The sequence below is a fragment of the Tarenaya hassleriana genome, unplaced genomic scaffold (genome assembly GCF_000463585.1).
Source record: "Tarenaya hassleriana unplaced genomic scaffold, ASM46358v1 Cleome17, whole genome shotgun sequence".
In the NCBI taxonomy this organism is placed as follows: domain Eukaryota; kingdom Viridiplantae; phylum Streptophyta; class Magnoliopsida; order Brassicales; family Cleomaceae; genus Tarenaya; species Tarenaya hassleriana.
Window position 1 is genome coordinate 2,634,359 of NW_010965122.1, and position 12,952 is coordinate 2,647,310.

The window sequence follows — 12,952 nt, forward strand, 5'->3', positions numbered from 1 at the left end:
GACTGTGATATGCATCCAATACACACTTGATCATCTGTATAATCAACTATCACACCTTATGCTAGTCTTATTATATTATCATTCCCACAATAATACACGACTAGAGAGTTTAGGTCCATTTATAACAAACCATAGATTTCTTTATTCATCAAACATGCAAAACGAATAAAGAAAAAAAATATTCATTCACTTAACCAAAATCATGAATCTATTAATACAAAATATATCAGTACTCATATCGTAAAGCAACATAGAGTATCTAAACCAACAATCTCCCACTTGCTCTAATTATGTTCTACAAGTGATGCCGCAAATCTAGGTGTAGAAATATGATCAAGTAATAATATCTTAGACTCAACAAATACCGCAAATACGATCATGTGTAGTAGCTAGGGTCGAACACATGGACAAAAGTAGATAAAGAAATCAAATCCAAATCAAGGTCTAGAAAACGAACAATAAAAATGGTTGTAAACTATGAATGATAAACACTGGTGGTTTCAGGATTGCTTTACATGTAAAGATCTATGGATATATGGGCGGACGCTATCATAATCCCTAAGCAAATATTCATCTCTCGATGCAATACTTGTTCTATTTATTGAATTATTTTCAGATTAAAATCTTATATATCTATGCAAATTAAAACTCTAAGTTCATTCAATTAAGTGAGCAACAAGATCAAACGCATTAAGAACAATTTAATAAATTGAATATAATAAATAAATCCACAAAATATAAAATTAAAAACCAAATATCCCTACATAGCAAATCCATAACACACAGGAAAGGAACTACTCGCTAAATATCAAGAAGTTAGGGTTTATATAAATAATACAAAACAACGTAAAGTATAAGAAAGGAAGAATGCTTAGTCGATTTCCCGGTTTCGTAATCTCCGTCTTCTACTTTTATCTCTTGCCTCTCGATAATCACTCTCTTTTGTGTGTTCTAGGTCTATTTTCTGTCAAAGTCTCCATAATTATCGATCTGCAGGCTAACCCTATTTATTTTCTCTTTCTTCTGGACAAAAATTGGAAATATTTTCGAAGTCCCCTAAGTAGCACGATCGTGTGAGTCATAGGTGACACGATCGTGCCATTCTTCTGTACTAAGCTCCGGTTTTATGCGAAGTGACCCCATCGTTGGTAGGAGGCGACAGATCGGGTTAACCCTTGAAACATTCTTGATTTTCTCGATGAAGTGACCTGATCGTGTTGATGAGATGTGACACGATTGGGTTAATCTTTGAAACTCGTTTTCTTTGGGTTTTTTCGCTCTTTTTCCGCTCCTATCATTCGTACCTGCAACCATCAATCAACCGAGTGTAACCGAAACTAAACATGCACTTAAACATCTCAAAAGGCATAAAACCAAGTAAATATGTCGGACGAATGATATAAAAATCTATAGCATATTGCATGTTATCAACAAGCCATCTAATGCCCATAGCTCTCACATGACTATCATGCTTTGACGATGGAAGTAGTTTCGTCCAAGTAACAACAATATTATCATCTGTCGATACTCTGCATATATTAAGTCTCATCTGTCTATGATTTCTCTTATAAAGTGAAATCGTCTGAATATATGTTTGGATCGTTGTTGCGTACGACGCGACTATATACTCAACCTCTATAGTGGAATTTGCAACAATCGTTTGTTTGAAAAAACAAACATAAAATTCGCAATACTAACACCCGGATAATTCCAAAAAAACACTACGTAATTTGCTTATTTATTGTCGTGTTCTGAATTATAGTGAATGAGTTGCATGCTCCCACGCATCACTAGATTAAAAAAAAAACTAAATGTTGAATGGGGGAGTTTTGTTAAGAGTTTTTGAATTCCAAAAACTAAAAAAAAAAAATCAATCAAATTTTTATAAATTTAGTTTTTTTAAAACCCCCACAAAGCTAAATAAAAAACCACCTAAAACCCGAAAACTCTATTTTTTGGATTTATAAATATTAAAAAAAATTAAAAATTAAAAACCAAAAACTCAAAATAAAAATCACTCCTAAAACGGATTTAATAATGTATATCTGTAATCATTCTCCAAAGGGTCACTGCCTCATTTCAATTTTTTTTTGTACTTTTTAGTATCTGAAAGTAAATAATACTAACTCTTTCAAACAAGTTCATTTCTTCTTCTTCTTCTCTCCAGCGTACTCCTCCATTAGTGCCTCCACGTCCTTCCACAATAACCCCTCGACCAGTACTCCATCTTTTGTGAACCTGTGACATCATTTCACTCAGATAACTGCAAATATTCCTACCAGGAAGAGAGAGAGAGAGAGAGAGAGAGAGAGACCATTGGGTGACAGTTTTGGTGAGGTGAACAGGCTTGCCAGCGGAAATGGAATTGGGATCAGCACTGGCAATGGAGAGAGTGTACTGGTCGGAGAATCTGGGCAACTTGGAGGACACCACCAAACCTGTGCTTGTGAATGATCCCTTCACCAAAACAAATGCAAACAGTAACCCGAAATTACCAGCTACTACGACTCTTGATTTACACCCGAAAAAGAAAAAAGACAAGCTAACACAAGATAAATACAAGCACATCTGATCTCAAACAAACAGAATACCAAAGAGGAGATCATAATCAATATGTTTGCTAAGTCCCTGACACAAAGAGCGTTATTCAAAATTATTGAAGCTGAAATGATTTCGGCAATGGTTGCACAGTCTACGCAGAAATTGAGGCTTTCTTTTAGGTAAGGATAACTTCTTCAAGATGGTGAAAACATACATACATCTCACTCAACAGGGTGAGAAGAAAACTCATCCATGTTATGGTAAGTGATCACAAACATATAAAAGCATTAGATATATTTCAAAGGACAGACAAAACAAATCACAAACATCAGCAAGGAATAAGAATTGCCAAAGCCAAAGTATCATCAAGAGATTCAAGACTTGAATGTCCCAAATCAGATGCAACTAATAGCTGGGTATGAAATCAAATGCAGAACAAAAAGCACAAACAAAAGTACTAAAACAGGATGATTTGTACCATGCATCACCACAACACAAATCCAGTATTTGCAATGCACAATTCGAACCCTTTACAAAACAGAAGGTAAAAAATAGACAAAGCAAAATCAAGATCTAGCTTTAGCTACCCAATTGTTACTATCAACCCATGTTTCTAACAGCAGTTTGTCACTTTTGTGTACTCTCAACGTGCATTTGCGCTAGCAATTAAACGGAACAAAGAAACATAATGGAGAAGCATGATTTGGCCGTTTAAACATCACTGAACAAGGTGAAAGAAAAAAAAAATTAGGAAATGGCAGCAATTAGCTGTTCAGATTGGATGAACCGTACATTTCATTTCACAGCAAAAACACAAATACAATCTTTAATCGATAGACCAATAAAGGATTGTGATAAGGCATTCAGAGTATACGTAAAGGAGAATTCAGAGCTGAAGATCGGGTTATGCGTCTGTGTATGTTTGCATTGCAGTATAAATAGTTGTAATAGTTGGGAGAGGGATTAAGCAGAATTTTGGGAAAACGTTAGGATTTGGGTTGAGAGAGAAGACCTCTCATTAAGCAAGTCTTCAAGTCATGTTCTTTGTTGGTCAATAAAGAGTGTTGTTCATCGATTTGCTACAGATTCGCTACTGAGTTCTTATCAATTGAAACGAAGAACACTACTGATTCAGGCATATCAAAGGAACCTCAAAGACAATTTTTTTTCCTCAACCAAGATAGGGAACTAACCTCGGGAGGATAGGTGAACAATATTGCATTCTTCTCCTTTGTGTACAGAATCAGCTGCAACACAGCGTTCAGCACCACATACTTGCCATAGTCAAGAAATCAAACACATCCAACATTTTGTTCGATACCGAGAAATTTGATAACTTTCATAGGCAAGAATTACAATACAAATTTCCCATGAAGCAGCTTGCCCGATGGCACTATAGAGTTTCAAGTTTCTCAAACTTAGTGTAACCACGGCAGTGATGAGTGATCTCATTTGCTTAAAAAAAAAATGAAAAGTTCCTAATCCATTATCGCCGATTTCTATCATAGCCATGGAAACACTAATTCTTGGGGATTTCAACATTACTTCCTCGAATTCGAAAACCCAACACGAATAACCTAATACGAAATCAAAGGAACAAAAGGAAAAAGGATATAATACGATGCAACCAATCAAAAAGTCCCTGTTCTCGGGGAACTTCTTCTTGTAGAACTGAGCAACAAGGGCAACCACGATGATTATCGTCCCTAAAAGCAGCTTAACATTGCTTAACCTCGCATCCTCCTTGTACCCACGGCTCGTGACGATCTACGAGGCAAACAAAAAAGAGAAGCATAAGAAAATACACGAATACAGAGAAGGAATCGCAGATTGGAGGGTCTGAAGAACACGGGAAAAGGAAATGAGGCATGCCGTACATCGGAGATGGACTCGTCGAGGATGTGCTTGATGGAGTGATGGTCCAAAAGGTTGGCTTTCTTAGGGTTTCTGTTGGCCAATTCTGACTTCTTCTCTTCCATGGCGGACAGATCCGATCAAGCGATAAAAGAGTATGAAAAAGGGACCAGATCTCTAGGGTTCTGCAAAATCCTTCAGCTCCCGAAGACGAAGCGGAGGTATTCACGAGCGCAGGAGTCCAACGAAAGACTGTTTTCCTGGTCCCGATGGTCTATTGGAAGGTCCCGGTCAGATACGACATCGTTTCGGAAAACAAAAGAATTTTCTCTTCTTTCGTTTTTTCCATGAGATTTATTAATTTTACCAATGGGAAATAGTATATAAATAAAAAGAACCAACGAATTTGCAAACATTGCATTTGGAAAAGTAAATTTGGTTTATTCTTTATATTTTTAAAGAGGCATGGTCAACTTAATAATCGATAATCCAACCGATTCGGAGCCAATAAAAAGTAATCACACTCTATTTGAATCCAAAATAAAAATCGAATAGATATGATTTCTCTAAACTAAAATAACCATATTTAAACTGAACCAAACTAATACAAAATTGAATTGAATAGAAAAAATCGAATGATTATAAGGTTTCTATAACGAATTGAACAAATCTAAAATATCCATCCTTAATTTTAACCAGAGAAGAAGGTGTATGTTAAAAATAATTGCCTCCCAAAATTTGGTAATTTCTTTTTCCTTTCCCATGTGCACAGATTTTTCTTCCCCGTCAAAAGATAATTACAGCCTATCGCCTTGTGAAATATAAGACGTTCACTTTTAACAAGAAAAAGATTTTTATATACAAGAATACCAAAATATAAAATATAAAAACAAAACAGAATAAATACTTCATTTTGCCAGTGATCTGATCTAATATAACACATCTCAAATCCATGAATCCTGACAAATAGATCAAACAAGATCCCACGAATACACGATTATGCAAACAGATTCATTTTGAGAAAAAAAAAAAAATTGACCATTTAAAGTTCGTCTTTATTATTTTCAATCTTTCTATAATAACGTAGATGAGATTTCGGTTTTTGAATCTATCAGTTCAAAGGATCAGAATATGGCTAGTACGTAGGACTTAACTTTTTTTTTGGCTAGATCTTCTTCCGTTTGGACAGCAAGGCCCCTTTCACGAGCTCTTCCTTGATCATGAACAGAACGGCAGCCGCCAAAACGCTCTGCACGATCTTCGTGCTCATCCCTTTGTAAAACCCGTAAGGCCCTTCGTATCGGATCATCTTCAGGATCGCATCCACCGTCCCTGCAGCATTTGGAAGCACAAACCTTGGGTTTGTCAGTTCCAAAGATATAGGAACACAGAGATTGAGCTTGTGTTTTGATTTGGTCTCAAAGGACAGTCTCTGGACCTTTGTACTGATGTCTTTTGTCCCCTGTTGTCACCTGTTTGGCTTGAAGCCTCGACTGTATACATACCAGCATAGAAGTTATGATTAAAAAGAGTCGAAGGTTCATCTTGATGCAGCAAAAATTTCAGCATATGTCTGTCTTTTTAATCAATATATTGATGTGATTACGTTTTGTGAACTTCGCAAAGAATCTTAAAACATGCTAGTTAAGAAAACCGGAAATTTCTGATCTTAATGGATGGACACTTACCTTTACCACCAATAGAGGATAAGTTACGACCGTAGCTCCCAGTTTGGCAAGAGCCCCTAGTAGAAATACCTATAAGAAACACATGATGCGGGTGATTAAAGCACCAACCAACAAAAAGAAAATCACGGAATAATATGAATCGAGTTGAAATAAAATCTGACCTCTAACGCAGTTACACTGTTGCTACCCTTGGAGGCCCGCTTTTTCTTCAGCTTTGTCAACATTGTCTCATACAACATAAACTGTATTGATGGATTGCTAACCTGTGGATGTAACATCATTTAGCCAGCAAATGTCCCCAGGAAAATATACGATAAACTTCTCACGTACCATTATCAATGTTGGAATTACACCTTTCCAGAAGCCAGTAACCCCAGCTTCATCGTACACCTCTTGAATCTAAGACATATGATAATTAACATGTTACTGCATCTGCCTCTATGTCAAGGACATACATTTTGAACTTAGTTTCAAGATCATGAACACTTGTATCTAAGAAAATTATAATTGTGGGTGAAGATGTTGACTTGGACAATTAACTCGTAATACAAGCATCATCAAGCATTTTAGCAGCAAAGACCCTACGCCAATAGTTCTGGTTTCTAAATGTAAAACAGCATCGGTGCAATACACACACGTGCACACACGTGCACACACACACACACACAAAACATATATAGGGACCGCATCTTACTGCATTAAAGGTCCCAAATGGACGTGGGTCTGCTGCAGCAAGAGCCTTTCCTTCGGAAGAAGGTGACATAGACAGAATTTGTTGTTCTTTTGACACTTTTCTGTGCGTCTGCAATCGAGAGCAACACACAATGAAACTCGGGAAAGAATCAGGGTTGGATGAGTTACACAACGGAAACAAACTCGGAAAAAAATGATAAAATGCAAAAGTGTACTGCCATTCAAATGTTGAAGAACATTGAAACTCTGTATGAAGGGGAGAAAAGAATGGAAACAACGTGGAGATAAGATGCAGTACATACAGAAACAACTAGCTTGGAAGTTTTCTAAATACCATTACTCAGTATATATCAAGAAGTTTATACCTGCATGCGCGTAACAACCACCCATATGGGAGTTGTCATGAGCACGTTTGCCGATCTGCAAGGAGAAAGAACTGGCATACTTCATATGAAACAGCAGAAGCAATAAAACCAAATGCTAAACCGAGACAAATGCAAAGATAAATCGTACTGAGTTATCATTCCACCAAATCTTATATTTAGTGTAAAGTAGATTTCAACCGAAAAAGAAATAGGGAAAAAAATTCATAGACATTAACTAGCGACAACGTAAAAAAGCTGTAACTACTCATTATCTCCAAAAACCTAATTTGTCAAACATCCGAAGAACCAACACACCTAGCTCCTAATCATAAGGTTATGTTTTAAATGTGAATACGTCCAGAAGGAAATTAAAGAGCTAAGGTCATAAAGACAGCCAATCTACCCGGCTAGAGCAGCAACTAAAAGTGAAGAGAGCATCCCAACCGATCCATCGCCTAATCCTTTCTTCTTCAGCTGAAGTGCAGCAGCTTCAGCCTGGTTCCGGAACACTTGGTAAAAGTAGTAGTAGACACCCTGTGTCATGGAAGATGCAGGAACATGACGGACAAAAAAAGACAAGAAAATGAGCTCACAAGGTAACTATGTTCATCCCCAATTCAGTACATCACATTGTAGAGGTTGACAGGTTATTCGAAGATTATACCTGCGAAGCTGCCGTTCCCACGAGAGATGGCATCAATCCACCATATAATCGCTCCCACCCCTCTTGTTTTACAACCTTCAACACAGACAATTTCAGCGATGGCATCAATCCACCAGTTTCAAAACTAGTCAGGCCGATCAAATTTATAATTTCAGCGAGAGAACAATCGAAACCACAACAAAGAATATAGATTCCACTATTCTAACTAGATTCGGCGAGTAATTAGAGATATGAATCACGAAAATTCCAGGAGAAAAACACAAGAACCTGGCACATGTGTTCAACAGTACCGAGTTTCCTCTTCTCCTTCTTCGGATCCCTATCCGTCTGTTGGCGCGTATTTACCTATTTCACGATCACAAACAAACAACAGTTGTATCATAAACATTTCATATGCGGAGAAAACTAACCAGGAAAAAAAGGGGGAAACGGGCGCGCGCGAGGAACCGTACAGTTTGGAGAGGATAAGTGAGGAGCTGAGCAATGATGCCTCCGCCAGCTCCGGCCAATCCATTGATCAGAGCGTCCGACATGGTTTCCGACACTTACTCCGACAAGAAGAGGAGGCGAATAGAATGAAATTTCCCGAGAAAATCAGAATCGAGGAGCTGAAACAAAAACAAAAAACACAGAGATCCAAAATTCCTCTGGTTGAAGAATAACAGACAAGCCAGAACGACAGAGAAAGCTGACGACGGTGGAGCTTAGGCGGTCGATGGCGTCTGTTCACGAGCCTCTCTTCTTCCCATGTTTTTGCAATAACTCCTTTTCTTCTTCTCTTTCGGATGTTAGTTTGAAGAAAAAGCAAATTGACGTAGAGCTTTGCCGTATTGACTGTTATGCCCCTATTGAAGAATGATATTACGGGGGCTTACCCTCGCTGAAAGGAAAATAAAAATATCAAGCTGGGGGATGGCCTTTTCTTGAATTGCGTGTGTTCACCTCCTATGCTAATGTCCTTTTAAATATCGAAATAAATAATGCGGCACATTTGTGCATAAAATTAAATTAGTACTTTTTATTTTTTATATTAATAAAAAAAAAAAAAACTTTTTAGATATATTTTTTATAATTATGTATAGCCATTAGAAAGTAATATACAACACAAAGTCAATACAATTTTTTTTCTTATGAATATTAGTAGCAATTGAACAAGTTTTACTCGTGATTCAACTAAATCTATCAACATTAAATGTTTTTCGAGGAATTGGAATCAAAATCGATCTACTAATAATAATAATAAAAAGATGATACCTATTTTAAACATGAATTTATTGTAGTCTAAGTATATGCTATCCCTCTCCGCATTTATGGTATCAGTGTATTCTTTTTTTTTTTCATATCAAAATGATATACTTCACCGTTTCCATTATGAATTGGACCGGAACCAAAACGGGTCTAAGCCCAAACATAAAAGGCCCATTTAGATTTGGATAAGGCTGATGGGTTTCAAATCCCTCCGCACCACAAATTTTACCACAATTTCTAAAAAAAATCCTAATTAACTAAAATTATTATGTGATTAAGTTCGAGCATGTGGATTTTACCAGAACTTTTTGCTTTGACTTTGGGTATAATCTAAGGTATAATTGATCCCTCCCAAATACGATTTAAAAATAAATTTAAAAAATTAAAGATTTTTAATGCCAATGAAATACTAATGAATCCAAATTTTTTTTTTTTCAAATTGGCTATTATTATGGTATGTAAGACTCTGTAGAATTCTTCCGAAATTAGGTTTTTGATTTTGCAGCGAAACTCAAACACTCCCTCTTCGCTAAAAAAAAACTTTCTTTTGTTTTCATTAATTCTTGTCTATTTTATATTACGTTGGATAATTGCAAGCTCATGTGATAAGATTAAATATATGGTTATGCAAATCCCATAAAACCCATCCTAATCATTGAAATTAGTTTTCTTTAATTCCTCTTAAACTTTAAATTTGTGAAAAGAAAGTTACTAGCAAAATTTTACCTAAGATTTTGTTCACCTAAAGAAAGATATTAACAGAATACATTATAGTCTAAATTTAATGTTTAAAATTCCGTAATCTATCAAATGTAAATTCAACTATTTTCTAAATAATTATATTTTTTAACAGTTGTAATTTATATCCACTATTTATCTAATTAACCAAAAAAAATTGGGAGTTCAAAGTATTTTTTTCTTTCCTTTTTTCGTTTGTGACTCTCCGCATAAAAACTGTACAATTTCCAATTCGGAAAACGTTATTTACCCAGAATTAAATTACCCCTCATCAAATTCTCGTTCTCATCTCTTAAAGTTAAACCCCTCAAACCCTTCAACAAAATCCATAAATATCAAAACCAGATTTCACCCACCGCAGAAACCCTAATTCACCATTGTTCACCGCGCTTTTTCCTTGCGCAGCAAACAAACAAAGAGACCCGACCGGAGATGACTGAGAGACAACAGCAGCAGAAACTGCAGCAACAGCAGCAGCAACTCCTTCTCCGGCAAAATCCACCGGAGGGGACGACATACTTAGTCGTGAATATCTTCCGGACAGCTGGAGTAAGCGACGGAGCTCCGGCGTATCCCTCCGGAGGCAGAAACCTCTACACTACCTTGGTCTGGATCGACCCCATGAGGCAGTACAAAACATCGACGGCCAAAACCTTCGGAGATCCCGCGTTCGACGAGAGAGTATTTATTCCGGTGGAATCTCCGCTGAAGAATCTGAATCTGAACCTGGAGCTGGTGAGAGGGATGTCGTGGAGAGACCCAGGCACATCGGACGGCATCACCGTGGTCGGGAGGGCGAAGATTCCGTTGCCGGAGAATCTCGGAAGTGCCGGCGAGATCTCGAAAGTGGCGAAGCTTTTCAGAATGGAAAACGGAACAGTTGTTCCTAAGGGATTCATCGGATTGTCTTTTGCTCTCGTCGTATTGGACACTCTCCATGCTTTTTGATTCAATGGACTCTTCGTCTTCTTCCTCTTCTTCTTCCCCTTTTTTTTTATGGTTATTTTAATGAAGCAGTGTCATGAATCCTGTTTCATAATTTTCCTTTTTTTAATTTCAGTTTTAGCAATCAGGGTCGAATGATAAACCGTATATTCGATTTTTTTTTTTTTAATGTTTTGGCAACAAATCAAACACATTAACATTCACACACAGTAATTAAGGTTATTAAATATGTTTTTAGCTTTTATTTATAATTAAGTAGAAGCACATTTTTCTGTAAACCGTACACTCATTTTTTTTACATTCCGACGCGACGCCGTCACCGTACGACTGCCACCACGAAACCATTACTTCTTCGACACGTATCTCATAAACTCTCGATCGGACTCGACGGCCGCCATTGTTTCCGGCGACAATATCACCTCCAGATCCACGCTCCCACTCCCTTCCCTCCCAGGGAACGCCGATATCTTCCCGTCGAACTTGTTCGCCCTCCCGCTTCGTACAGCCACCGGCCTCCCCCACCCGAAATCGTTGTCGTACATCGGAAACCTCGGAGACGATCCAATCGTGATCGAAGCTCCGTCGAAGTTTCCCAGCGGGAAACACCTCGGATTCTCCTCCCACTCCTTCACCACGCTCCGGATCTTTCCGTCGTCGTGCGCCGTCACGCTCCTATTCAGCTCCTCCGCGCACCACCGGAGATCCCGCGACAGGACCTCTCCCGCCGCCGCGTAAGTCGGGATGCTCTGTATCGCGTTGCCGAAGTAGTACGGATTCAGCTTCGGGCTCAGCCGTTGACGGCAGTTCACCGCCATTCGAAACGTCGTCGTTTTCGAGCTTGGAAGCTTCCTCGCTCGAGTGATCGCTCGCCATAGCAGAGCACACAGAGACTGAAACGACGAGAAGATCTTCTTTTCGACGACCGAAACGACGTCGTCTCTCGCGAACAGAGACTCTAACATCTCCGTCAGTTTGGCGTTATCTTTTCCGTTAAGCTTGTCGTTGCTCTGTTTCCCCATCAACTCAGCCCCGTCTATGTCACCGTTACCCCTGGTTAGTTTTTTCTTGTTGTAACTGTTTACCGTCGCTTTAAGCTCCGTTATCGCTTCTCTGCTGAAACTGAAAATCCGTTCCCGTAACGGTTCGTTAACGTTGAAGGTGACCTTGGGCCCACCTGGTGGGACTTTAAGCACAGCTTGTGAGATTAGCACTGACTCCCGCGTAAAATCTGGCTGACGTGTCACTATCTTCATTCCCGCTCTCGAGACCTCCGCGAACGTGTTGAAGAAATTCCAGAACGACGTACCGTCGGTGATGGAGTGATTGACAGAGCAACCGATGAAGACGCCGTCAGCTAACTCTGTCACCTGAACGGCCAGGATCGGCCTGTAATGGCCTTCGTAGCTCACAGCCCCGTCAAAGGAGAAAAACCCTTTCACGACCTCAGGGACGTCGATTCCTCCGATTACGTCACGCACGTGCACCGACCTAGCCTCGGCGAAGAAGAAATCAGCGCCGGAATCGTCGGAAACGGAAAAGACGTGGCCGTGGGAGTCGGTGGAGAGGCGGCCGGCGAGTGGAGGGAAACGGGAGAGGGCGACGGAGAGGGAGCGCTTGAGGTGGGGGAGGAGCGCGTGGAGTGGAACAGTGTGGTGGCGCGTGAAGAGGCAACCCTTCTGGATGTAGTGGCAGGAGAGCATGGGGAGGTCGGAGACGGAGAGTTTCAGGTCAACGAGGGTTGACTTCTGGTGGGGGACGACGGTGCATCTGGAGATGACGGTGACTGGGTGATGGAGCGATGGCATTTTGGTGATTTTTTTTTATGGGATTGAAGAGTGGCTTTATGGTAATTATGGAGGCTGAGCTCTCTCTTCTCAGTCTCTCTACGTGTGTGTGGTGGTAGGAAGATGGAGGGAGAGGGGTCGGGGTATTTATAGGTGAGAGAGGGTATATGAGATTCATGAATCTGGCTATGAGTTGGATAAGCTTTGTTTGGTTTTAGTGCTCTCTCTCTCTCTCTCTCTCTCTCTCTCTCTCTCTCTCTCTCTCTCTCTCTCTCTCTGGCGTACACTTTTTATTTGTTTTTATATATGCATATATTTTGTTTTGCTCTTTGCTCCATATATATGGGAAGTTCATAGATCCATATAAGTATAATGTAAAAATTTATCAACAACGCTCACATAATAAAATATTTACAAGTGAATAATTGCTTT

General features: G+C 39.1%; 4 protein-coding genes across 5 annotated transcripts; 1 reads left to right on the forward strand and 3 right to left on the reverse strand.

Moving 5' to 3' along the window:
• Window positions 1-2,002: 2,002 nt before the first annotated feature.
• On the reverse strand, window positions 2,003-4,680 carry LOC104810073 (probable signal peptidase complex subunit 2). The gene is made up of 5 exons (XM_010536260.2): window positions 4,419-4,680; window positions 4,157-4,308; window positions 3,735-3,816; window positions 2,315-2,457; window positions 2,003-2,238 (listed from the first exon to the last, which is right to left on the reverse strand). Exons 1-5 carry the CDS (start codon window positions 4,518-4,520, stop codon window positions 2,142-2,144), a joined length of 576 nt encoding a protein of 191 aa, XP_010534562.1. The 5' UTR covers window positions 4,521-4,680; the 3' UTR covers window positions 2,003-2,141.
• Window positions 4,681-5,281: 601 nt separating this feature from the next.
• LOC104810074 (peroxisomal nicotinamide adenine dinucleotide carrier) lies at window positions 5,282-8,622 on the reverse strand. Of its 2 annotated transcripts, none has more exons than XM_010536262.2 (12): window positions 8,502-8,622; window positions 8,258-8,413; window positions 8,073-8,150; window positions 7,806-7,880; window positions 7,545-7,675; window positions 7,142-7,196; window positions 6,778-6,885; window positions 6,414-6,482; window positions 6,245-6,346; window positions 6,084-6,152; window positions 5,834-5,888; window positions 5,282-5,727 (listed from the first exon to the last, which is right to left on the reverse strand). In XM_010536262.2, exons 2-12 carry the CDS (start codon window positions 8,336-8,338, stop codon window positions 5,561-5,563), a joined length of 990 nt encoding a protein of 329 aa, XP_010534564.1. In that variant the 5' UTR covers window positions 8,339-8,413; window positions 8,502-8,622; the 3' UTR covers window positions 5,282-5,560. The 2 variants fall into 2 exon arrangements, with proteins under 2 accessions (XP_010534564.1, XP_010534563.1); XM_010536261.2 differs by having other exon boundaries at window positions 8,499-8,621.
• Window positions 8,623-10,133: 1,511 nt separating this feature from the next.
• LOC104810075 lies at window positions 10,134-10,874 on the forward strand. The gene has a single exon (XM_010536263.2). It carries the CDS (start codon window positions 10,224-10,226, stop codon window positions 10,737-10,739), a length of 516 nt encoding a protein of 171 aa, XP_010534565.1. The 5' UTR covers window positions 10,134-10,223; the 3' UTR covers window positions 10,740-10,874.
• A 61-nt stretch (window positions 10,875-10,935) lies between these two features.
• LOC104810076 (BAHD acyltransferase DCR) lies at window positions 10,936-12,638 on the reverse strand. The gene has a single exon (XM_010536265.1). The coding sequence runs from the start codon at window positions 12,539-12,541 to the stop codon at window positions 11,081-11,083; it is 1,461 nt and encodes a 486-aa protein (XP_010534567.1). The 5' UTR covers window positions 12,542-12,638; the 3' UTR covers window positions 10,936-11,080.
• Between the last annotated feature and the right edge of the window lie 314 nt (window positions 12,639-12,952).